We start from the raw sequence: 23,596 nt of genomic DNA, 5'->3' as shown, positions 1-23,596 counted from the left end.
ATCTTCTTTACCCATTCATCTATCGATGGACACTTAAGGTTGCTTCCATGTCCTGGCTGTTGTAAATAGAGCTGCAATGAACATTCTGGTACATGACCCTTTTTTTTTTTTAATAAATTTATTTATTTATTTTTGGCTGTGTGGCTGTTCGTTGCTGCGTGCAGGCTTTCTCTAGTTGTGGAGAGCGGGGGCTACTCTTCATTGCAGTGCACGGGCTTCTCATTGCAGTGGCTTCTCTCGTTGTGGAGCACGGGCTGTAGGCGCATGGGCTTCCACAGTTGCGGCACATGGGCTCAGTAGTTGTGGCTCACAGGCTCTAGAGCACAGGATCAGTAGTCGTGGCACATGGGCTTCATTGCTCCGTGGCATGTGGGATCTTCCCAGACCAGGGATCGAACCCATGTCCCCTGCATTGACAGGTGGATTCTCAACCACTGCACCACCAGGGAAGCCCACATGACCCTTTTTGAATTGTGGTTTTCTCAGGGTATATGCCCAGTAGTTCGACTTCTGGGTCGTTTGGTAGTTCTATTTCTGGCTGTATCAATTTACATTCCCACCAACAGTGCAAGAGGGTTCCCTTTTCTCCACACCCTCTCCAGCATTTATTGTTTGTAGATTTTTTGATGATGGCCATTCTGACTGGTGTGAGATGATATCGCATCGTAGTTTTGATTTGCATTTCTCTAATGATTAATGATGTTGAGCATTATTTCACGTGTTTGTTGGCAATCTGTATATCTTCTTTGGAGAAATGTCTGTTTAGGTCTTCTGCCCATTTTTGGATTGGGTTGTTTGTTTTTTTGGTCTTGAGCTGCCTGTGCTGTTTATATATTTTGGAGATTAATCCTTTGTCTGTTGATTCCTTTGCAAATATTTTCTCCCATCCTGAGGGTTGCCTTTTCATCTTGTTTGCAGTTTCCTTTGCTTTGCAAAAGCTTTTAAGTTTCATTAGGTCCCATTTGTTTATTTTTGTTTTTATTTCCCTTACTCTAGGAGGTGGATCAAAAAAGCTCTTGCTGTGATTTATGTCAAAGAGTGTTCTTCTTATGTTTTCCTCTAAGAGCTTTATAGTGTTCGGTCTTACATTAAGTCTCTAATCCATTTTGAGTTTATTTTTGTGTATGGTGTTAGGGAGTGTTCTAATTTCATTCTTCTACATGTAGCTGCCCAGTTTTCTGAGCAACACTTATTGAAGAGACTGTCTTTTCTCCACTGTATATCCTTGCCTCCTTTGTCATAGATTAGTTGACCACAGGTGCATGGGTTTATCTCTGGGCTTTCTATCCTGTTCTACTGATCTATATTTCTGTTTTTGTGCCAGTACCATATTGTCTTGATTACTGTAGCTTTCTAGTATAGTCTGAAGTCAGGGAGTCTGATTCCTCCAGCTCCACTTTTTGCCCTCAAGGCTGCTTTGGCTATTTGGGGTCTTTTGTGTCTCCATACAAATTTTAAGATGTTTTGTTCTAGTTCTGTCAAAAAAGGCCACTGGTAATTTGATAGGGATTACATTGAACCTGTAGATTGCTTTGGGTAGTACAGTCATTTTCACAATATTGATTCTTCCAATCCAAGAACATGGTATATCTCTCCATCTGTTTCTGCCATCTTTGATTTCTTTCATCAGTGTCTTATAGTTTTCTGAGTACAGGTCTTTTACCTCCTTAGGTAGGTTTATTCCTAGGTATTTTATTCTTTTTGTTGCAATGGTGAATGGGATTGTTTCCTTAATTTCTCTTTCTGATCTTTTGTTGTTAGTGTATAGGAATGCAAGAGATTTCTGTGCATTAATTTTATATCCTGCAACTTTACCAAATTCATTGATTAGCTCTAGTAGTTTTCTGGTGGCATCCTTAGGATTCTCTATGTATAGTATCATGTCACCTGCAAACAGTGACAGTTTTACTTCTTTTCCAATTTGGATTCCTTTTATTTCTTTTTTTTCTCTGATTGCTGTGGCTAGGACTTCCAAAACTATGTTGAATAATAGTGCTAAGAGTGGACATCCTTGTCTTCTTCCTGATCTTAGAGGAAATGCTTTCAGTTTATCACCAATGAGAATGATGTTTGCTGTGGGTTTGTCATATATGGCCTTTATTATGTTGAGATAGGTTCCCTCTATGTCCACTTTCTGGAGAGTTTTTATCATAAATGGGTGTTGAATTTTATCAAAAGCTTTTTCTGCAACTACTGAGATGATCATATGGTTTTTATTCTTCAGTTTGTTAACATGGTATATCACACTGATTTGCATATATTGAAGAATCCTAGCATCCCTGGGATAAATCCCACTTGATCATGGTGTATGATCTTTTTAATGTGTTGTTGGATTCTGTTTGCTAGTATTTTGTTGAGGATTTTTGCTTCTTTATTCATCCGTGATACTGGTCTGTAATTTTCTTTTTTTGTAGTATCTTCGTCTGGTTTTGGTATCAGGGTGATGGTGGCCTCATAGAATGAGTTTGGGAGTGTTCCTTCCTCTGAGATTTTTTGGAAGAGTTTGAGAAGGATGGGTGTTAGCTCTTCTCTAAATGTTTGATAGAATTCACCTGTGAAGCCATCTGGTCCTGGACTTTTGTTTGTTGGAAGATTTTTAATCACAGTTTCAATTTCAGTGCTTGTCATTGGTCTATTCATATTTTCTATTGCTTCCTGGTTCAGTCTTGGTAGGTTATACATTTCTAAGAATTTGTCCATTTCTTCCAGGTTGTCCATTTTATTGGCATAGAGTTGCTTGTAGTAGTCTCTTATGATGCTTTGTATTTCTGTGGTGTCTGCTGTAACTTCTCCGTTTTCATTTCTAATTTTATTGATTTGAGTCCTCTCCCTCTTTTTCTTGATGAGTCTGGCTAAGTTTTATCAATTTTGTTTACCTTCTCAAAGAACCAGCTTTTAGTTTTATTGATCTTTGCTATTGTTTTCTTTGTTTCTATTTCATTTATTTCTGCTCTGATCGTTATGATTTCTTTCCTTCTACAAACTTTGGGTTTTGTTTTTTCTTCTTTCTCTAACCTTCCTTTAAGGTTAGATTGTTTATTTGAGATTTTTCTTGTTTCTTGAGGTAGGCTTGTATTGCTATAAACTTCCCTCTTAGAACTGCTTTTGCTGCATCCCGTAGGGTTTGGATCGTCGTGTTTTCGTTGTAATTTGTCTCTAGGCATTTCTGATTTCCTCTTTGATTTCTTCAGTGATCTCTTGATTATTTGGTCACTTATTGTTTAGCCTCCATGTGTTTATGTTTTTTACGTTTTTTTCCCTGTAATTGATTTCTAATCTTGTAGCATTGTGGTCAGAAAAGATGCTTGATATGATTTCAATTTTCTTAAATTTACCGAGGCTTGATTTGCTACCCAAGATGTGATCTATCTTGGAGGATGTTCTGTGTGCACTTGAGAAGAAAGTGTAATCTGCTGTTTTTGGATGGAATGTCCTATAAATATCAGTTAAATCTATCTGGTCTATTGTGTCATTTAAAGCTTGTGATTCCTTATTAATTTTCTGTCTGGGTGATCTGTCCATTGGTGTAAGTGAGGTGTTGAAGTCTGCCACTATTATTGTGTTACTGTCGATTTCCCCTTTTATAGCTGTTAGCTGTTGCCTTATGTATTGAGGTGTTCCTATGCTGGGTGCATATATATTTATAATTGTTATATCTTCTTCTTGGATTGATCCCTTAATCATTATCTAGTGTCCTTCCTTGTCTCTTATAACATTCTTTATTTATTTATTTATTTATTTTTGCGATACGCGGGCCTCTCACCGCTGTGGCCTCCCCGCATTGCGGAGCACAGGCTCTGGATGCACAGGCCCAGCAGCCATAGCTCACGGGCCCAGCTGCTCCGCAGCATGTGGGATCTTCCTGGACCGGGGCATGAACCCACGTCCCTGTATCGGCAGGCGGACTCTCAACCACTGCGCCACCAGGGAAGCCCATATTCTTTATTTTAAAGTCTATTTTATCTGATATGAGTATTGCTGCTCCAGCTTTTTTTTTTTTTTTTTTTTTGCCGTTCGCAGGCCTCTCACTGTTGTGGCCTCTCCCGTTGCGGAGCACAGGCTCTGGACACGCAGGCCCAGCAGCCGTGGCTCACGAGTCCAGCCGCCCCGCAGCATGTGGGATTTTCCCAGACCGGGGCACAAACGCATGTCCCCTGTATCGGTAGGCGGACTCTCAAACACTGCACCACCAGGGAAGCCCCTCCAGCTTTCTTTTGATTTCCATTTGCATGGAATATCTTTTTCCATCCCCCCACTTTCAGGCTGTATGTGTCCCCAGGTCTGAAGTGGGTCTCTTGTAGACAGCGTGTATATGGGTCCTGCTTTTGTATCCATTCAGCGAGCCTGTGTCTTTTGGTTGGAGCATTTAATCCATTCATGTTTAAGGTAATTATCGATATGTATGTTCCTATTACCATTTTCTTAATTTTTATGGGTTTGTTTGTGTACGTCCTTTTCTTCTCTTGTGTTTCCCACTTAGAGAAGTTCCTTTAGCATTTGCTGTAGAGCTGGTTTGGTGGTGCTGAATTCTCTTAACTTTTGTTTGTTTGTAAAGCTTTTGATTTCTCCGTTGAATCTGAATGAGATCCTTGCCAGGTAGAGTAATCTTGGTTGTAGGGTCTTCCCTTTCATCACTTTAAGTATATTGTGCCACTCCCTTCTGGCTTGTAGAGTTTCTGCTGAGAAATCAGCTGTTAACCTTATGGGAGCTCCTTTGTATGTTATTTGTCATTTTTCCCTTGTTGCTTTCAATAATTTTTCTTTGTCTTTAATTTTTGTTAGTTTGATTACTATGTGTCTCTGCGTGTTTCTCCTTGGTTTTATCCTGCCTGGGACTCTCTGCACTTCCTGCACTTGGGTGGCTATTTCCTTTCCCATGTTTCGGAAGTTTTGGATAATAATCCCTTCAAATGTTCCCTCGGGTCCTTTCTCTCTCTCTTCTCCTTCTGGGATCCCTATAATGCAAATGTTGTTGTGTTTAATGCTGTCCCAGAGGTCTCTTAGGCTGTCTTCATTTCTTTTCATTCTTTTTTCTTTATTCTGTTCCGTGGCAGTGAATTCCACCATTCCCCCAGTGTCTTCTGGGTCACTTATCCGTTCTTCTGCCTCAGTTATTCTGCTATTGCTTCCTTCTAGTGTATTTTTCATTTCAGTTATTGTATTGTTCATCTCTGGTTGTTTGTTCTCTAATTCTTCTAGGTGTTTGTTCTTTAATTCTTCCAGGTCTTTGTTAAACATTTCTTGCATCTTCTCGATCTTTGCCTCCATTCTTCTTCCAAGGTCCTGGATCATCTTCACTATCATTATTCTGAATTCTTTTTCTGGAAGGTTGCCTATCTCCACTTCATTTAGTTGTTTTTCTTGGGTTTTATCTTGTTCCTTCATCTGGTACAAAGTCCTCTGCCTTTTCATTTTGTCTCTCTTTCTGTGAATGTCATTTTCCTTCCACAGGCTGCAGAATTGGAATTCTTCTTGATTCTGCCGTCTTCCCTCTCTGTATTGATTTTTGTATGTTAATTTTATATCCCATATCCTTATGGACTTTTCTTGTTTAGAGCAGTTTTTCAGTTGATTCACTTAGGTTCTCTTGGAATACAATCATTGACAAATAAATATAATTTTACCTACTTTCCAATTTTATTTCTTTTTTTATCTAATTGCATTAGCTAATATCTCCAATGAAAGGTTACATAGTAATAGTGCTCATAGTGCATATTTTTGTTTCTGATTTAGTCGAATTTCTAAGTGTGATTTCTTCCTTTTTTTATATGAAAATGATACAAACAGGTGACAAATGAATTGTTTTGTCCCCCAAGCTTGGCCCTCCTCCAGTGCTCCCTCTATTACAGAGGGAGCTCCTCTATTGCTCCCTCTCTGTTCCCTAAGTTAGAAATCTATGCATTGAACTTCCCTGGTGGCGCAGTGGTTAAGAATCTGGCTGCCAGTGCAGGGGACATGGGTTCGAGCCCTGGTCCAGGAAGATCCCACATGCCATGGAGCAGCTAAGCCTGTGCACCACAACTACTGAATCTGCGTGCCACAACTAGTGAAGCCCACACGCCTAGAGTCCATGCTCTGCAACAAGAGAAGCCACCACAATGAGAAGCCCTCTCATCACAACGAAGAGTAGCACCCCTCGCCTCAGCTAGAGACATCCCACGCACAGCAACGAAGACCCAATGCAGCCAAAAATAAATAAATAAATTTATTAAGAAAAAAAGAAATCTAGACATCACCTTCATTTCTCTTTCCCTCTCCCTCTCTCACCCTTTCTCTGTCAATTATACAGGCCAAACAGCTGCCAAATCCATCTTCTTTCTATTTCCACTGCCACCACCTGTCTGGTACTCTTCATTACCCAGGAACATTTCAAGAGCAGCCTCTTCATTAGTCATCCTGCTTCCACTTTCACTTCCTTCAGTCCTTTCTCCACAAAGCAGATGATACAGTCTTTCTAAACTCTTAATCATCATATGGTTCCCCTACTTAAAACTTGTCAATGGCTTCTGTCTGCTCTTAGGATAAAGACAAAAATCCTTTTGGTTCACAAAGCCCTGTGCCATCTGCCTCTGCCTACACTTTTTTAGAAATGTAAATCAATTTTGTAGAAATGTAAATCAATTTTTAAACCTCTTCAATGGCTTTGGCTGCTCTCAAAATAGAACTGAAACTCTCACTGCGGGCTGCAAGGCCCTGGGCGAGCTGGTTCCCACATAGCTCTCAAAATCCACCTCACACCATCTACCCTCTCCTTCACGACTCTCTGGCTGCACAGTGTTCTTTCAGTACTTCAGATACACTAGGGTCTTTCCTACGTCTGGGTTTTTATGCTAGCTGTCGCTTCTACCTGCAATACTTTCCCCCAAGCTCTTCAAATGTCTGGCTAATTCTCCTTTGTGATTTGATTCAAACATCACTTTCTCAGAACATTCTTTCCTGAGCACCTGATTTAAAATTACCTCCAGATAAAATAAATAAAATAACCTCCATACCAGTTCCCTCTATTAGTGCACCCTGCATATTTCTTTCATGGTGCTTATTGCAATCCAAAATTATCTTATTTGCATGTCCATTTATTTGTCATTGGTCCCCAGTAAGAATGTAAGCTCTGTTTTATTCACCACTCTGTCCTCAGAGCCTAATCGATGCATGACACATAGTAGGCCCATTATAAATATTTGTTGCGTAAATGGATAACCAAGGTCCTAGAGCCAGTCAAGGACAGATCTGGAAATCCTCCTTTGCAGTGTTAAAAGGTGTTTCCCCTTTCTTCCAGCAGGTGGAGTCAAAGCCACATCTGGTCCTCAGCAGGGGTGGAGTGGGGGGTATGTGCTTTGCCTGGCTGAGGGCAGCAGGACAGTGAAGAGGGAGAGGCAGGGTTTGTTGTAGTGTTGCTGGATCCAAGCGTAGAGGAAGTCAAGGTGGCAGCGTCTCCCAAAGGACAGGAAGGTATGAGCTGTCCAGAAGGCACCTGGAGCAGCCAATGATCCAAGGAGTCCCTGGGATCCCAGATCGCTTTCCCACTCCCCCACCTATCCAGCCTCCTAAATCACACCCCCAAGAGTCAGCAAAGGGTCTTTGAGGAGAACCACTTTCTGTGAACATGAAACTGGAGAAGCAAGGGTTTTCAATTCCAAATCCCCATGGTACAGTGGAGGGAAACTGAGACTGGGGAAGCCTCCTAGTGGGTCAGTGGGAGTTGGGTCTGGCTGACTAAGCCCTCTCTAGTCTTAGCTCATTCATTCAGCTGCACACGCCCCACCCTTCCCCTCCATGCCTGGCCCTGGGCGCCGTGTGGGCGACCATGACGAGGGCATGGATTCCCAGAGCTGCCCCAAAGATGCAAGGGACAGGTGTAGCTTTCGAGAGGCATGCTGGAGCCAAGGCACACTGGACCAGTGTCTGCCAAGGGGACCAAGCGCCAGAGGTGTGTTCCAGGGCCAGGCAGGTGACCTGCAAAAAGGGCTGCATCTAAATCTAGAGCTGGGGAAGTCGGCAGGGGTCTTGGATTTCCTCCTGAAGACAATGGGGACTCAAAGGAGTTTCTAAACAGGAAATCTACTAGGTTATCTTGGATAGCTTGCGGAAGGAATCAAATCTGATTTGAGATCAAATCAGTCAGTCAGCCAGTGAGGACGCTGGTATAATCATCCAAGGTGAGAGAAGGTAAGACCTGAGAAGTAATTGCAGGGATGGGAAAGAAGTAAGCTTGGGTGGTTTAGGAAATTTCTGTTTTAAAGATGGGATTTGGTGGTTATTGATCAGAGTGGAGGGAGAAGGGAGGTGTGAGTGGACCTCTGCAAATGTCATCTTGGAGTCCTTGAACGCTGCAGCTATGGAGGTCAGACCAGAGCAGCCTCTGACCCTGAGGGCAGCTCCAAAGGCAGCAGCAGGACCTGGCTTGGTGGTGGCAAAACTATTGAATGGAAATGTACCTACCTCACTCAGAGGGAAGTTATGAGGACTAATTAAATTAATATTTATTAAGCATGTGTAACAGTGCCTGTTATTAACTCTTTATAAATTTTAAAAAGTGGTTGAGGGCTTCCCTGGTGGCGCAGTGGTTAAGAATCTGCCTGCCAATGCAGGGGACATGGGTTTGAGCCCTGGTCCGGGAAGATCCCACATGCCGCAGAGCAACAAAGCCCGTGCTCCGCAACTACTGAGCCTGCGCGCCACAGCTACTGAGCCCGCGTGCTGCAACTACTGAAGTCCATGCACCTTAGAGCCTACGCTCCATGACAAAAGCCACCGCAATGAGAAGGCCACACACTGCAAGGAAGAGTAGCCCCCGCTCGCCACAACTAGAGAAAGCCTGCACGCAGCAAGGAAGACCCAACGCAGCCAAAAATAAATAAATAAAATAAATAAATAAATAAAGTGGCTGAGTAGAACTTCATCCAAAAAATGGAGCTCCAACTCAAAAACAAAGCCCCAAACCCAAAGTAAAAACCAAGCCTAAATAGTCTAAGCATGCCTCTTCTCTGGGCCTCATTTATCCATCTATATAAAAGAAAGAGGTTGGATTGGTAGCCTCTTGATCTTGCCAGTGTTGCTTTCCTCATTTTTTGGAGTTTCATCTAAGTGTGTAAAACCCAATGACTTGGGGCTTCCCTGGTGTTGCAGTGGTTGAGAGTCCGCCTGCCGATGCAGGGGACACGGGTTCGTTTCCCAGTCTGGGAGGATCCTACATGCTGCGGAGAAGCTAGACCCAGGAGACAGGTAGTGCTGGGCCCACAGCTAGGGAGGATCCTCTGCAAATTTATAAAGTCCTCCCCCATAACCCATGGCTTCAAAATTCATAGGCAATGGGCTTCCCTGGTGGCTCAGTGGTTGAGAGTCTGCCTGCCGATGCAGGGGACACGGGTTCGTGCCCCAGTCTGGGAAGATCCCACGTGCTGTGGAGCGGCTGGGCCCGTGAGCCATGGCCACTGAGCCTGCGCGTCCGGAGCCTGTGCTCCGCAACGGGAGAGGCCACAACAGTGAGAGGCCCGCGTACCGCAAAAAAAAAAACAATGACTTGCTGAGGCAAGTTCCTACCAGCTTGTGAGGGCAAATTATTAAATTTTCAGGAATTTTGCAGGAGAGCACAACTGCCGGTAACTTGAAATTGGCTATAGTGAGAATATTTACAGCCTGGAAATAGGCAAATGCTACAAAGTAGGCCTTCCCCACCATCCTCCTCCCGGCCACCAGTGGTGAGACCCCCTCTCCTCAACCAACACATACACCCAGCTGGGTACATTCCCACCTTCCGACACTGTCATTATCAGTTGTGGGGGAAGAATCACAGGTCTCTGGGGACCCCACAGGGGCCCAGTCACAGAGTGTGCCCCAGCACAGCCGGCACCACATGCTCAGGCAAGCCTAGGGTGGGAAGCAGAGCCTGCGGGCCTGAGCGGAGCAAACTGGCTGTTCTCAGACACAGGGGAGCAGTGGGTAGTGGTTAAGGTACTAGCGTCTCGAAGACCTGGATGTTACTCCAGGTCGGTCTCTCTTGGCTGTGTGAGTTTAGCCAAGTCCTTCTCAACACTGGGGCTCAGTTTCATCATCTTTAAAATGGGGACAGTCCTGACCTAGCAGGATGGTTCCCAGGATTAAGTGAGAACATCAGCAAAGTGAGAGGAAAGCTTCCACACCTGGGCCTGGTACAGACGGACAGGTGTTTAGTAAATGTTAGCTGATGCTGTTATCACACCTCCACACACATTCTCGCCCCCCGGGGCACCTGCGGCTGAGCGCTCCCTCTCACTCTCTGCACCTTGGCACAGAATGGCTCAGTGTCAGGACAAAGACAGAAAACAGGCAGCTCCGTTTCCCAGCTTTTATGAAAATTAATAACATTAATAGCTCACAGACATATACATACAAACACACTGCTATGTACATGGTCATTAAGTTATTAATTAGTCTCTGTATAAAACGTTTCTACATTAGTGTCCCGGGCTAGGCCCGATCAGTCCTTGTGGCATATTCACAGTAGCAGCCCCTGGGCTTGGCCCCTGGGGTGGGCAGAGGGAGGCTGGTGGCTGTATGAACAGCCCGCCTCACGATGGGCACAGGAGGCGTCCTGAGTTGCTCACTCTTGAGTCTTTGGCTCCCTTCCTGGCATCTGGAGACCAGCTGTTCAGTGAGCAGCCTAGCAGGCCCAGATTCCTCATCTGGCCTGGTGACCCAGGCCCTGTGCATGGTGGCTTCGGGCCACCCAGCAGGCCCTAGAGGATTCTGGCTAGTTCTGTAGAGTCTGTGTCAGAGCAGCCCGAGCTGCTGGCCTCTTCCCTGCAAAAGCCAAAGGAGACGGGCTGGAGGAAGCATCCTTACCCACCTGCTTGTTCCCCGCAGGATCTTGGCTCTGAGGTCTTAGCTCACTGCCAGGCTGGTCTAAATCACAGGACATAGTTTGCTCACTCCCACTCTCAGCCCAGAAACTGCTGGTAGGTTTGTTCACTGTTCTTGCAGCCCACAAGGCACCCGAAGCCCCAGTACCATGCCCTGGCCTGGGCGAGCTGATGAGCTGGCATAACTCACTCCACCCTGCCCTCTGGTCTCCGCACCTGAGGTCCTGCACACCAGGAGAGCCGTGAAGAGTGTGGGCTCTGGAGTCAGAACACCAGGGCTCAAACCCAGCTCTGCCCCTTATCACTTGTCACTCTTCCTGGTTAAGCCTCAGTGTCTTCATCTGCAGAGTGGGAATCATAGGAATCTCTGACACCCAAGGTTGTTGGACGGACCATAGGAGATCATGAGTACATTCTCTAAAATGTAAACTCCTTGAGTGCAGGGATTTATCTGTTTCATTCACTAGAGCAATGCCTGGCACATAGGCGTCCCATAAGTACTTGTTGAATGAATAAATGTAAAACCACTCAGCACAGGCAGGCAGCCTGTGTTCAAGAAATGTTAACTGCTACGGTGATGAATCAGCTGGGGGAAAGGGCAGAGGAGGAGCTGTCCAGGGAAGATGTGCGGAAGGCAAATCTGGCTTCGGCCCCAGGAGGCACTAGCCAAGGGGTTAGACTGGATGATGTCCCCTCGTCCACCTCCCTGTCCCTTCCCCACTCACCTCAGAGCCTGCAGGGCCTTCTTGTTCTGCCGCCGCTTCTCCTCGTCAATGGGGTACAGCTTAAAGAGCAGCAGGCCTATGAGGATGAGGACTATGGGAGCCATGGTCACCAGCATCTTCAGTGTGAGCTTGACACGTGCTGGCTGGGAGCAGCCACGGGTCTGGTACCCAGTAAAGCTGTGGGACCCAGTGGTTAGGGGAGTGGTGAGGATGGGGCACCTGGGACCTACCCCTGCCCAGCACTGCCCACACCCCCACCCCACTCACTCCAGACTGAGGGTGGAGATGCCCAGGGAGACTCCGGAGGCAAACTTGGTGAAGAAGACGTAGAAGGAGAAGAAGATGGGCTCGGTCCCGTGGATATGGGGCTGCTTCAAGTGGAAGTCATCAATGACGTCAGGCAGCATGGACCTGTACACGGTGGTGGCAGCCGTGAGCACCCTGCCACCTAGCGACCCCACACCCCCACTAGCCCATGTGGTCCGTGTCAATAAGAGTGGTCCTCTGAGAGTTTGCAGTCCCACAGCTCACACACAGTTCAGTGAGGAGTGGGCAACTTCATGTGAATAAAAAAAGAAGGCCCCTTCCTCCAAGACGAAATAGCCCCAGATCTAGTTGCTCAGCTAGGCAAGTATAGAGTGCAGGCTAGAGCTGAGCCCCCATTTCCCACCCTGACTAGATGTGGTTGTGCAGTTCACAACCTGTACAACTGTACTGGGAAGACTTGCCCCACCCCCAACCTGGACCCACAGAATGGCCTGCAGGGAGAGAAGCCCCACAGGATTCTCCCTAAGGAGCTTCAGAACTGGGGGTGGGGGGGTGGGAGGGTGGGAAACATACCCAGCTGGGCCTATATATACTTACCAGGGTAGTAAGAAGGCAGCTGCTACACTGATGCCAGCTGCCACAGCTACCACATATGTGACAATCAGGTTACTCTCCATGAGGGCCACCAAGATGAGAAATGGCACTGCTGACTAGGGGAGCGGGCACAGGAATATGAGTCAGCTGGGAGGCTCCCATCAGTAGCCCCCAAGTCAGCCCAGGCCCTGTCCTTCAGCCCCACTCACTGAGATACCGATGTACACAGCCATCTTCTTGCCAAACCGGGTTAGGAACCACTGCCAGATGGGGATGGTGACTGTGGCCGAGAACTGTGGATGGGCAAAGGGGGAGGAGAGGGAAGTGGGTTAGAGCCATGGAATCCCCCCTGCTCTTCCCGGGACTCTAACGGTGCTCCCAGCCCTGCTCAAGAGACAGATGACACCATCTGGACAGTTGAGGACAGGCACCCGATGGCTCTTCAGGGGAGCTGAGAGCGAGTCCCAATCTCATCTCCTGCTTTCTCTGAGCACAGAGCTCCGGAAGTTCTGGCTTCCACACCTTTGCTTTTGCTATGCTCTCTACTTGAACATCTAACCCCAAACCCTTTCTTTTTTTTCCCCCAGTGTAATTGAGATATAATTGACATATAACATTGTACTAGTTCAAGATGTACAACATAAAGATTTGATGTATGTACCCAAACTCTTTCTTTCATTGTCCTACCTAAGCAGTGGTAGATCAGATCCAAATGTTCTGAGAAGCCTCCCTCATCCCTCATGACCTTGGGCCAGTCTGGGAAACGTCCTCTGGCTATCCAAAGAACCATCTCGCAGCCTAAGCCACTTCGGCCACCCTCGGGGCCCCACACGCACCATGATGGCCAGGAGCAGATTCTGGAATTCGTTGCGAAAACCCAAGGTGTAGGTGCAAAACAGAGCGAAGTTCCCCTCCACCAGCTGAGGGACAGGAGAGCGTGGTGGGAAGGAAAGGTAAGGAAACAGGTGATGTAGTCGGGGCTGAGCCTCCATGACATTCCCCATGCTCCAGGGACCCCTGCTCACTCCGCCTCCATTCCACCTGTCCCTCGGGCTTTGTCCCATCCTGAGTCCGAGGCCTACCCCGCCCCTTGTTCCACATACCCCCTCCTGCCCAGGCTGAGCATATCAGGGCCCGACTCACCATGAAAGCCAAGGAGGTGAAGAGGAAGCCGGCAATAAGCTTGATATACGGGCCATGGCTCATGACTAGCCGGAGGCCCCGAAAGAAGGGCATTGGCTTGGCCTGCTGAGTCTCATAGGGTTCTGGGGGCCAGAGGGGACAGTGAGGCAAGAGCACAGGCCCCTCCCCAAGCCTGAGGCCCAGGCAAAGGGACAAAACCACCCCACACTGGGGCCTGCACCCCTCCCCAGGACCCCTCACCTCTCTGCTCCCGCACGCCCAGGGTCAGGATGACAGCGCAGATGACATAGATGGAGGCAATGACCCCTGCCGCCAGCAGGTATGCGTTTTGCTGTAAAGAGGGTAAAGGTGACATAGAGAAACAGTCAGTCTGATTTCATCCCAGCTCCCAGCAGCTCTACTCAATGACCTTGGATCAGTCCCTTCTCTGGGGGCCTCACTGTCTCTATCCGTGAAATGGGAAAATCAGCCTGGGCCTGCTGCTGCTTCCCAAGGCCAAGTCCAGATGAACAAAAGGTTAAGAAGTCCAGGCTGTGGAGTCTGAGAGCCCACAGTTCAAACCTCCCCAAATCTAGCTTCTGCAACTCACTAGCTCGATTACCCTGGACAAATTATTTAGCCTCCCTGTGCTTCAGTTTCCTTATCTGCAAAGTGGGCATGTTAACACTTTGTATAACAGATGCCCAACATGTACAACATACAACATATACATATACAAACACTAGTCATTATTAATATTTTGACGATAACGGCAAAATCACCCCATCATTCCTCATCTCCCCCACCCCTGCCCTGCCAGGGCCTTACCGTTTCTCTGAGCGAGGTGGCGCTCTGCGTGCGATTGACACCTTCCAAGGCTACTGTAGAAGCATTGGCGTCCTGGACACAAGGCGTATGCGCTTGGCCCACAATCTGCCCCTGGATTGCTGTGCCCAGCACTGTACCCAATACCTCCACGGTCATCCCTGAGCAGGAAAAAGCAAGTCCTTTTGAGGGGCCGCACGGCTTGTGGGCCCCCAGGGAGGAAGGTCAGATGGATATAAGCCCAGCTCTAGCCACAGGTGATAGTAGCAGCTCCAGATAGGATGGTTACTGGATACTGGGGTAGATGGCACCTTGGCCTAAACTCATGGCCTCGCTATGTGACCTCTCCCTGGTCCTTCCACCTCCCTGGTCTCACCAGAGCAATAAGTTCTTTTTAAGATGGTTTCACACCCACTCCCAAGAGCAGGGAGCTGGGCCCACAAGGGAAGAAACATGGTAGGAGGGTCAGGGAGTGGGGGACCCTGGGTCCCTGGTGGGTGGGATCAGTGGGCTGGGGAGACTTACGATACGCAGTGGCAGAATCCCGCTCACTCTGCTCTGTGCTGATGAACATGGTGAGAGCTGAGTAGGGAACGTGGAAACACTGGCATGGAAGAGAGGCCCTCGGACAGTCAGACGATGGACAGACAGATGTGGCTTCGGGCACCAACCCCGGAGGCCCCAGGGACTTCCCGCACCCCTGCCCATACTCACCGTGACCAGCGTCTCGAAGAGGCAGTAGAAAAGCAAGTACCACAGGGTCTGGCCCTGTTGGAAGTCAGGCACAAACCAGATGAGGAAGTAGGCGATGATGGCCAGGGGCGTGGAGAAGATGATCCTGAGGAAGGGGAGGGTTTGAGTGGAGGCAGGATCAGGGCCCAGGCTGGACTGCTCTGCAGCCTCACAGGCTGCCCGGCAGGAAGGAAATTCCTCCCCCTGGATGCACCCGCCCCAGGGTCTCTGGGAAGGGACTGATGGGCCAGCCCAGAAGGGCACACTGAGGCAGGGCCCCCAGCCTACAATCCTGAGCACGGGGTATGAGGTCAGACCCTCCTGAGTCTTGCCTGCCTCTCCCCAGGTGTGAAGGCTCCAAAGACAGGGGCTTTCTATGGGCTGAGGGGCTGAGAATGCAGGCCAAGACCTCAGAGGGTGGGGCAGGGAGGCAGCAGGGGAGGAGAAGTCCCAGTGGGATCCCACCCATGTGTGCATACACAGGAGTCGGGGAGGCCAACTCCAGGTGAAGGTGTTCCTTCTGGAGCAGCCAGAGGGGAGGACTGGGCCCAGTGCCTCCCCCCATGTGAGTCCCACACCATCCTAGTTAGATCTCAGGATGGTCCAACTTCACGGCACCAGTATAGAAAGGCAGCAGAGAACCATGGTGAAAAGGCCTTTGGAGCCACACTTCTAGGATCCAGTTCTGGCTCTACCAGTAACTATAAATAACTTGGTCTTGGGCAAGTTATTTAACTTTTGAGGTTCATTTTCACATCTGTAAAATGATAATAGTAATAGCACCTACCTTACCTTCAACACTTCCTCAAGAAATATTCAAGTGCCAACTCTGTGCTGAGCACTATTCTAATGACTTGGGACGTATCAGTAAGCAAAACAGACAAGTCATTGCCCTTGTGGAATTTACATTCTAGTTGGCAAACAAAAAATAAACATAAGATATATACTATCCAGCCTTAAAAAGGAATGAAATTCTGATACTTGCTACAACATAAAACTTGAAGACCTTATGCTAAGCGAAATAAGCCTGACACAGAAAGACAAATCTGGCGTGATCCCACTTAGATGTGTCAAATTCACAGACAGAAAGTAGTTGGTTGCCAGGGGCTGGAGGGGAGCAAGGAATGGGATGTTTGTTAGTGTTTAACGGGTACAGAGTTTCAGCTTGGAACAAGTTCTGGAGGTGGTCGCACAACAATGTGACTATACTTAATGCCACTGAATTGTACACTTGAAAATGGCTAAAATGGTAAATTAAAAAATTTTTAAATAGTGTATTCTACCACACACCAGAAAAGCTACATAACATAGTAGACGGTGATTAAGTGCTGTAGAAAAAAGAAGGAAAGCAGGCTAAAGGGGATTAGGAGTATGTGGGTACAATTCACAACCAGGTGGCCAAGGTAGCCCTCACTGAGAAGGTGACCTCTGTGCCACGCCTCGAATGAGAGGAGGGAGTTGGCCTGGCAGAGCTCGCAGGGCAACAGTGCTCAGGTGGGAAATGTGCCCCAGCAGGCCTGGGGAGTAGGAAGGAGGCCACGGGGCCAGAGAGAGTGGCGTGAACATGGGAGATGGAATTAGGAAATGAGGTTGGACAGGAAATGGGATGCCAGGTCATGTAGGACCCAATAGGCCACTGTAAGGACTTCGGCTCTATTTCACAGGGTTGAAGTAGTTTTGAGACTTAAGTTGATATTAAAACGTAGAACAGTTCTTGGGACACAGCAAGTGTTGGCTGTGATTATCCCACCAGGAGAGCTCAGCGGGAAACTTCAGGGAGCTGCCGAGAGCACTGGGCTGGGAATCAGACCTCAGATCCATCCCTGCTGCATCTCCCATGTGACCCTGCTGACACTCTGCCTCTCAATGGGTGGCCAGGAACTCCAGGAAAGTGTTGTCAGAGTCTTCCTCGTCTGAAACGGAGGATTTAAATGCTGGCTGAGGGCAGGGGCTGCTCTGAGGCCTGGGAGGAGAGGGGGCCCCAGGGCTCAGGAGCCCTAGAAGGCCCAGCCTCTTTCTACACTGAAAGGAGAAGGGGTGCCAGGTCCCAGGTCCTGACGGGGGTGGATGAAGAGGAGGGTCATGTACATTACACAGCAGCGCTCAGCATGTGCTCAGACAGGGGTGGGGGTACCTCTCAGAGCTATCGCCAGGAGTTCCCACCCCGACAGCTGAGGCCACGTGCTGAATCACAAACCAGCCTGAAGGGCCCTCAGCTACTTCATCAAGCTGGTTGCCGCACGTGCCTGCGTGGGCGAGACGTCCTCAGATCTCACCTCCCAAGGGGAGGGTTTCCTCTGCTCTCCACCCCCTTGCTCTACCCCACCCCTCCCAAATCCTCAGGGAACCAGGGCTCCTCTGGCAGCCTTCACCAAACACTCCATCCAAGCAGCCGGGGCTGTGGAACCAAATGTGACTGGGAGTAAGCCGGGCTGCTGCTGCTGCTTCAGGCTGGCCGGGGCAGCTGCCTGCCATTGGCTGTGTCTCATGAGGAGATGTGGCAGCACAGCCCCGCCCCTGAGCGGCTGCCAGGGAGGCGGGTACAAGGCCCAGTCTCAGGGGCTGGCTCACCGGGAGCCCCAGCAGCCTGTGCAGGTAAGACAGACTCTCCTGCCCACTGGCCCTGAAGCTTGGATCAAAGGCCCCAAGCTGGGCCTTTGCCAGGGGCTGGCGGGATTTCAGTGGGAGGGGGACCTCGTGGGAAAGGAAGCTGTGCTGGGGGGCAGGGACTGTGGGAAGAGCTTTGAAGGCCTTGAAGGCCGGAGACCAGGTATGGGCGCCCCTGGGGCAGGAAGGCGTCCACTCGAGACTGGATGGGCTAGAGATGAAAGGGGCATGTCCCGCCCCTGCCCCCCAACCACCAAGCAGGATGTCCTGGAGAGAACCAGAGCTCTGGCCTGTCAGCCTGTCCCTTGCGCCTGCCTTTGCCATCTGATCTGTAGCACCACCACCCCCAGCCTTGCCTCAAAGCCTGAGGCTGAGGCGTGTAGGCTCTGTGTCAAAGGAAAAGGTAGTTCTCACGGTCCAAGGAGCCAGAGATTATGCTGTCCCTTCTGGGTTTTACCTTCCACGCTTACCCCTCCACCAGGAGCCACTCTGCAGGGGTGCCAAATTATACGTTACTTAATAAGTGCCAGAAATGGTTCTAAACACGTTACGTATTAAAAATTTTAATTCTCACCACAACCCTGTGAGACAGGCATAATCATTATCCCCACTTTGCAGATGAAGAAACTTGAGGCTGAGATGTTAAATGTCTTGCCCAAGGTCGTACAGCTCTAAGTGGTGAAGTTGGTATTCAAACTGAGGCAGGCTGGCTGCAGAGTGTAACCTTTCAATGATTATGGGAAGTGATGGAGCGGGAGAAGTTAGAATTCCAGCTTCATGGAAGGGAAAAGGACCTTGGGGAGGAATGGGGCCTGGGCCAGGGGAAGCTGCTCAGTCTAGCAATTCGACCAGCCTGGGTATGAACTGGCAGGAGTTCCAGTGCCCATGCCTGGGGCAGCTGAGGCCTTGCTGGGGTTTTTGCATCATTCCTTCTCCTCACCCCCCAGCCTGTGACAAACCATGTGGAAGGACCATGGGGTAGCAGACATGTCAGAAGCCCCGCTTTCTACCACCTCAGAAGGAGCATTTTCTACTCACCAGGGCATGAGGCGGCCCAGGCGGGTCCAGGGGGATTTGCTAATGCAGAAGCCCACCAGGGGGTCTGTGATGGCATCCCAAGCTCGGCCCACAAACAGGATGATGGAAGCAGAGAAAGGATCCACCTGGGATGGAGAACAGGCAAAAGATGACTTCCTCATCCTTCAACTGATGGGCAACATCCACCCTCACCGATGGGCAAAAGCAGGGCTCCCTCCCCACTTCAGCCTGGCCATTAGGACCCTGTACTGCTCCCACCCAGGCCTTAAGCATCATCACTTGCCTTGTTGATAATGACAACAAGTTTCCCAATAGAAGTAGCACTGTGTGTCTCCTTGGAAACTTTCCCAGATATTTCCCCCTATGTCCTCCCCTCCACTGCCCTTGAAAACACTCCCATCAATTAGAATGAATCCAGAATTCAGTTCCTTGCCTCCCTCTCACAAGCCCCAACCACCTGATATCAGAAATAGCATTTGCTGGGTCACCGCAGTGGCCCTCAATTTCCCCATCTGTATAATGGGGTTATGATCCCTGTCTTACAGGGTCAAGCTCTATCTTGGATGTGGAAAAAGGAAACAATAGAAAAAATAGACTGTTGCTATCACTACCCATTCAAGCTATCCCCCTCCCCACAAAGCTTCTAGGGCCTAAATAGACAGTTTCTCTGGACTCTTCCTCATCCATCAAGGTTCTACTATTACTATCACTCCAGGAAGCTGGAGAGGCCTCTCCCACACCGCAGTTTCCCCAGTCTGACTTTTCTAACTTTTTACATTTTGACAGCAGGTTCCCTGTATTTGCACCCCATTTAGGGCCTGGTCCGTGGGAGTTGCTCAAAAACTAGCTGCTGAAATGAAGTCATTTGTCCTTTCTGGGGCTTAGGGTTCCCCATCTATTAAGTGAATACAAGATGCCTTGCTTGCAAAGTCACCAACCCCTGAGCCAAGCCAGCTACTGCTGTCCAGCTGGGGGCATTGTGTGCCAGTCTCTTCTAAGAATGTCACAGCAGGCTCCATTCTATCACACCACCACCTACCCCTCCAGGCTCTGTTGCTCTTGCCAGGCAAGGAGGAAGGAGCTGACCTTGCCAGCTAAGACTCCTGGGGCAGAGACTCCCCTTCTGATACTCTCCACAGCCTTCTTATTTCTCATCCGCTGTGACTCTGAGAGGCAGGAGAGTAGGGATTCCCAGTCCCATTTCACAGATGGGGAAACTGACCCTACCCTGGAGTCCGTAGTCTCTCCCACCTTGGGGTGATGGAGGAGCCCTAGCGGGCTCAGCTCACTCACCTGAGCTACATCCAACAGGTAGATCTGCAGGAAGAACCCCAGGGCACAACCCGTCACCTGGTAGGGGGCCCCCCCAACTGCATAGCAAAGTTTGTTGCAAATGGACAACTGGTTTTTCTTCTTCGACTCCTTCTGGGAAGAAGAGGAAAGAATGAAAAGAGATCCACGATCCTGGCCTTCATCCTAGAAGTTTCCAGAGACAGGAAACTCTGGAACTCTGCCAGGAGGAACAAGTCTGCCTTGCCCTATTCCCACCCAGGGAGAGCTCACTTCCCACAAGAAATGAAAGGTATTCTCTGTTCTTAAAAATCTGGAAAAGGGGAATCCATACTGAGGAAGTAGCCCCTAAGCCACCCCACCCCAAACCCAGATCCTTATCAGCTCGTCTTCACTTAGTGACTCCCCCCAAGGCCTCAGTTCTGTTTCTTTCCAAGTTGGAGGGGGAGCACGTTCCAGCAATGGACCTGTCCCCACCTGGCACCAGCTGCCACAACCTGAAAATCCTCTTGCCGCCAAGAGCTGCCTAAGCCCAGCCCTGGCTTCTGCCCTGGTTCAGAGGCTAGTGAACCTGCCTACTGGGTAAGGGCTCTAGAGATCCCTAAGGGCCCAGCCCAGCTGGCTCTAGGCCCAGCTGTTCCTTCCATCTGTCCCAGAGCCTCCCTGGCCCCTGGAGGCAGCCAGACCTTCAGGCAAACCCAGGAACTGTCCTACCCTCCCTCTCTCCCTGTCCCCCTCCCCCAGTTCCCAGGGGATCTTGGAGAGGGGAGGAAAGGCCTCTAGGTGCAGGGCTGGACCCTCTCTGGGTGGGGCACTAGGGAGGTTAAGGTTGCCCAGGGAAAGTAGGTTACTCATACATGGGAGCAGCATAATTGCTTACCCAGGCTTCTTCCAAGGATCGGTTAATAAAATTAAAACGAAAAGGCAGTCACCTCCTAGGCGGATATCTTTTGCCTGGGATCCCTCCCTGGGGCCGCCTGATGTCATTGGGTCCTTCATTATGTCTAGAGAGCTGGGAATGGGGCCGAAGGTCAAGACGCGCAAAGCGCCGCGCGCGGGCCGACACCTACACTCACACAAACGCCTGCGGAATGCGGATCCTTTAAGAGCAGAGCCCTTGCTCTTATGAATGAACTTGAGCGGCCCTCACAGCGGAGTTGAGAAGCAGGCGTAGCATGTGGGGGTGGAGAGCAGGGGGATGAGAGATTTGGGACCAAGGTGGGTTTCCCAGATTTCTGGGGTCTCTCTGGCGTCTAGGGCAGCAAAATTAAGCGGCTGGTCACAGAGGAACGGAAACCGACTAGGCAGAGCGGAGCCGGGCACCAAGTGGAGCCGCCGGTGGGGCCGCTCCCCAAAGACACCCAGAGTGGGGAGTGGGCAAAAGGGGGCCGGCGCCTACAAACCTCCATCACTCCCTGCCTCCAGGGCACCCCAGGGCCCTCTCCTGCCTCTGGGTCCTCCTGTTCCCGGCTTAGCCCAAGGTGTCCCAGAACCAGGTTTATCCCGTGACGCCCCCACCTCAGCCTGCCGCCCACCCTTGACCCTCCACCCGGGGTGCCCGGCCCTCACCTTCACCTGGACCGGGCGTTCACCGGCTTGGAGGATGCCCGTGGGCAGCAGCCCCGCGGCGGAGCCGCTCTCGGCGCCCTCTCCTTTGGCCATGAGCCGCGGGCCACGCCGCCCCGGACCGGGAGGCCGGGTTGTTCCTCTGCTCCGCGATGTTCCTCTGCTCCGCGGGCCTCCGCTCCGCCCGAGCTCGCGTTGTAGTTGTAGCCGCCGCCGCCGCTACGAACGCCGCTGACTCGCTCACTGCACTCCCCACGCGCCTCTTAAAAGGTTGGGCCCTGCCCTCTCTAACTGGCCAATCCTGGAGCTCTGCTACACCGCCGCCAGCCAATCCTGGAGCCCGTCGGTCCTCCCGCCGGCCCAAACCCCTCTGCAGCTTGTGCCACCAAGCCACGTTCTCCAGCCTGGAACCCGCATCCGCATCCGGCTGCGCGTATCCGCGCAACCCCGGGGTTAAAGCCGGAGACCCACTTGACAAGCACGAGGAACTGAGGTCCAAGGCTAAAAGTGACCTGCCCGAGGTCCCCCAGAGTGAGTTCTACCTGAGTGAGATCTACACCCCAAGACTTCCGACCCCCAGGCCTAGGAAAGGCAGGGGCTTGGAAACCTACTGCCCCCTTTAACGTCTGGAGTCAGTTCGAGTCTCCCTCTGCTCCAAACCTGGAGCATATAGCGCTGACACTTTCCTAACCGACGCCCCTCTCCCCTCCCCCAAGACGGACCATTTCTTCTTCCCGACATTGGCATCTGTGGGGCCCTCGCGATGGGGGAGAAAGACGAGGCAACGCAGTCGCAGTCGCAGTCGCTGCCGGCAAGAAGCTCCTAAGTTGTGGAGAGGAGTGGGGACCACAGCCATTAGCACACAATGATGATAACAGCGGCATTTTACAGAGAGTAACCACCGTGGGAGGGTGGTGCTATTATTATCCCCATTTTACAGCTGAGGGAAGGAAAACAAAGAGAAATGAAACAGCTCTCATGTGGCAGAGCCAGGCCTATAAGGTTTTGCCCCATTTCACATCCTTCCCTTTCCACAGCCCTGCGCTATCCCTCTCAGCAAAAATTATGAGAAGGCTAAACCTGTCTCCCCAAGAAGAAGGCCTGGGATAGGAAATTCCCCGGCGGTCCAGTGATTGGGATTCCGTGCCTTCACTGCCGAGGACCAGAATTCAATCCCTGGATCCCTGGTCAGGGAACTGGGATCCCACAAGCTGCGTGGCACGGCCAAAAAGAAGCCCTGGGAGATACAAAGCTCCGGGTTGAAACAATCAAGGAAAGGTTTGAAAGAGTGCTGAATAATCTGGTCCTTGAAAGAAGATGGGGGACTTCCCTGGTGGCACAGTGGTTAAGAATCCGCCTGCCAATGCAGGGGACACAGGTTCGATCCCTGCTCGGGGAAGATGCCACATGCCGCGGAGCAACTAAGCCTGTGCACCACAACTGCTGAGTCTGCGCTCTAGAGCCCTCGAGCCACCACTACTGAGCCCGCGTGCCACAACTACTGAAGCCCGTGTGCCTAGAGCCCATGCACTGAAACTAAGAGTGGCCCCCACTCGCCACAACTAGAGAAAGCCCGCATACGGCAACAAAGACCCAACGCAGCCAAAAATAAATTTATAAAAAAGAAAGAAGATGGGAGACCAGACCCAGATGCCAGAAAACAGTCTTCTACCACCTCTGGGTCCCTTATGTCACCATCAGCCCTGGCTTCCCAGGCACTCAAGAGGCTGGGAGGGGCCTAGTTTGCACTGACTAGTGAAGTGGTTGCTGGGATGCTCAAAGGCTATTCACTCCTGTGCCTGTGGTTGCTCAGTGTCAGTTTCCTTTTTTCTTTCATAAAATCTGATTGCCAGCAGGAGAGATGAGGTCTGGCTGCCCCAGGATGGCCACACCAAGCTTCCTCATCTGCCCTAGCAGATCCCCATCTTGGCACACAGATCTTGGCCACTGCTGAGCCTAAGAGAGCCAAGATGAGGCAGCTGAATACTGTGA

General features: G+C 50.1%; 1 protein-coding gene across 7 annotated transcripts; it reads right to left on the bottom strand.

The window, feature by feature from the left end:
- Positions 1 to 10,310: 10,310 nt before the first annotated feature.
- On the bottom strand, positions 10,311 to 21,844 carry MFSD2A (MFSD2 lysolipid transporter A, lysophospholipid). Of its 7 annotated transcripts, none has more exons than XR_014293342.1 (14): positions 21,608 to 21,844; positions 20,042 to 20,173; positions 18,749 to 18,873; positions 15,086 to 15,209; positions 14,897 to 14,975; positions 14,375 to 14,532; positions 13,808 to 13,898; positions 13,568 to 13,689; positions 13,261 to 13,344; positions 12,634 to 12,717; positions 12,428 to 12,540; positions 11,831 to 11,974; positions 11,564 to 11,639; positions 10,311 to 10,779 (listed from the first exon to the last, which is right to left on the bottom strand). XR_014293342.1 is itself a non-coding variant. In XM_082613324.1 (14 exons), the coding sequence occupies exons 1-14, from the start codon at positions 21,698 to 21,700 to the stop codon at positions 10,716 to 10,718; spliced, it is 1,590 nt and encodes a 529-aa protein (XP_082469450.1). In that variant the 5' UTR covers positions 21,701 to 21,844; the 3' UTR covers positions 10,311 to 10,715. The 7 variants fall into 7 exon arrangements, 5 of the variants coding, with proteins under 5 accessions (XP_082469450.1, XP_082469451.1, XP_082469452.1 ...); XM_082613324.1 differs by having other exon boundaries at positions 11,564 to 11,740; XM_082613325.1 differs by having other exon boundaries at positions 11,564 to 11,740; positions 20,042 to 20,170.
- Between the last annotated feature and the right edge of the window lie 1,752 nt (positions 21,845 to 23,596).

Source organism: Mesoplodon mirus (genome assembly GCF_964341445.2).
Source record: "Mesoplodon mirus genome assembly, chromosome: 3".
Lineage (NCBI taxonomy): Eukaryota > Metazoa > Chordata > Mammalia > Artiodactyla > Ziphiidae > Mesoplodon > Mesoplodon mirus.
The sequence above is the reverse complement of the archived record's forward strand: the minus strand, read 5'-3'. Positions and strand labels throughout refer to the sequence as shown.

Excerpts from the sequence above, each read along its gene's own strand:
- MFSD2A (XM_082613324.1), bottom strand. The coding sequence starts at position 21,700 with ATGGCCAAAGGAGAGGGCGCCGAGAGCGGCTCCGCCGCGGGGCTGCTG. Across the intron at positions 12,718-13,260 it reads ATCTGCTCCTGGCCATCATG|TTCTCGGCCACAGTCACCAT; the intron begins GTGCGTGTGGGG and ends GCCCATCCACAG. Across the intron at positions 10,780-11,563 it reads AAGGCCCTGCAGGCTCTGAG|GGAAGAGGCCAGCAGCTCGG; the intron begins GTGAGTGGGGAA and ends TGGCTTTTGCAG.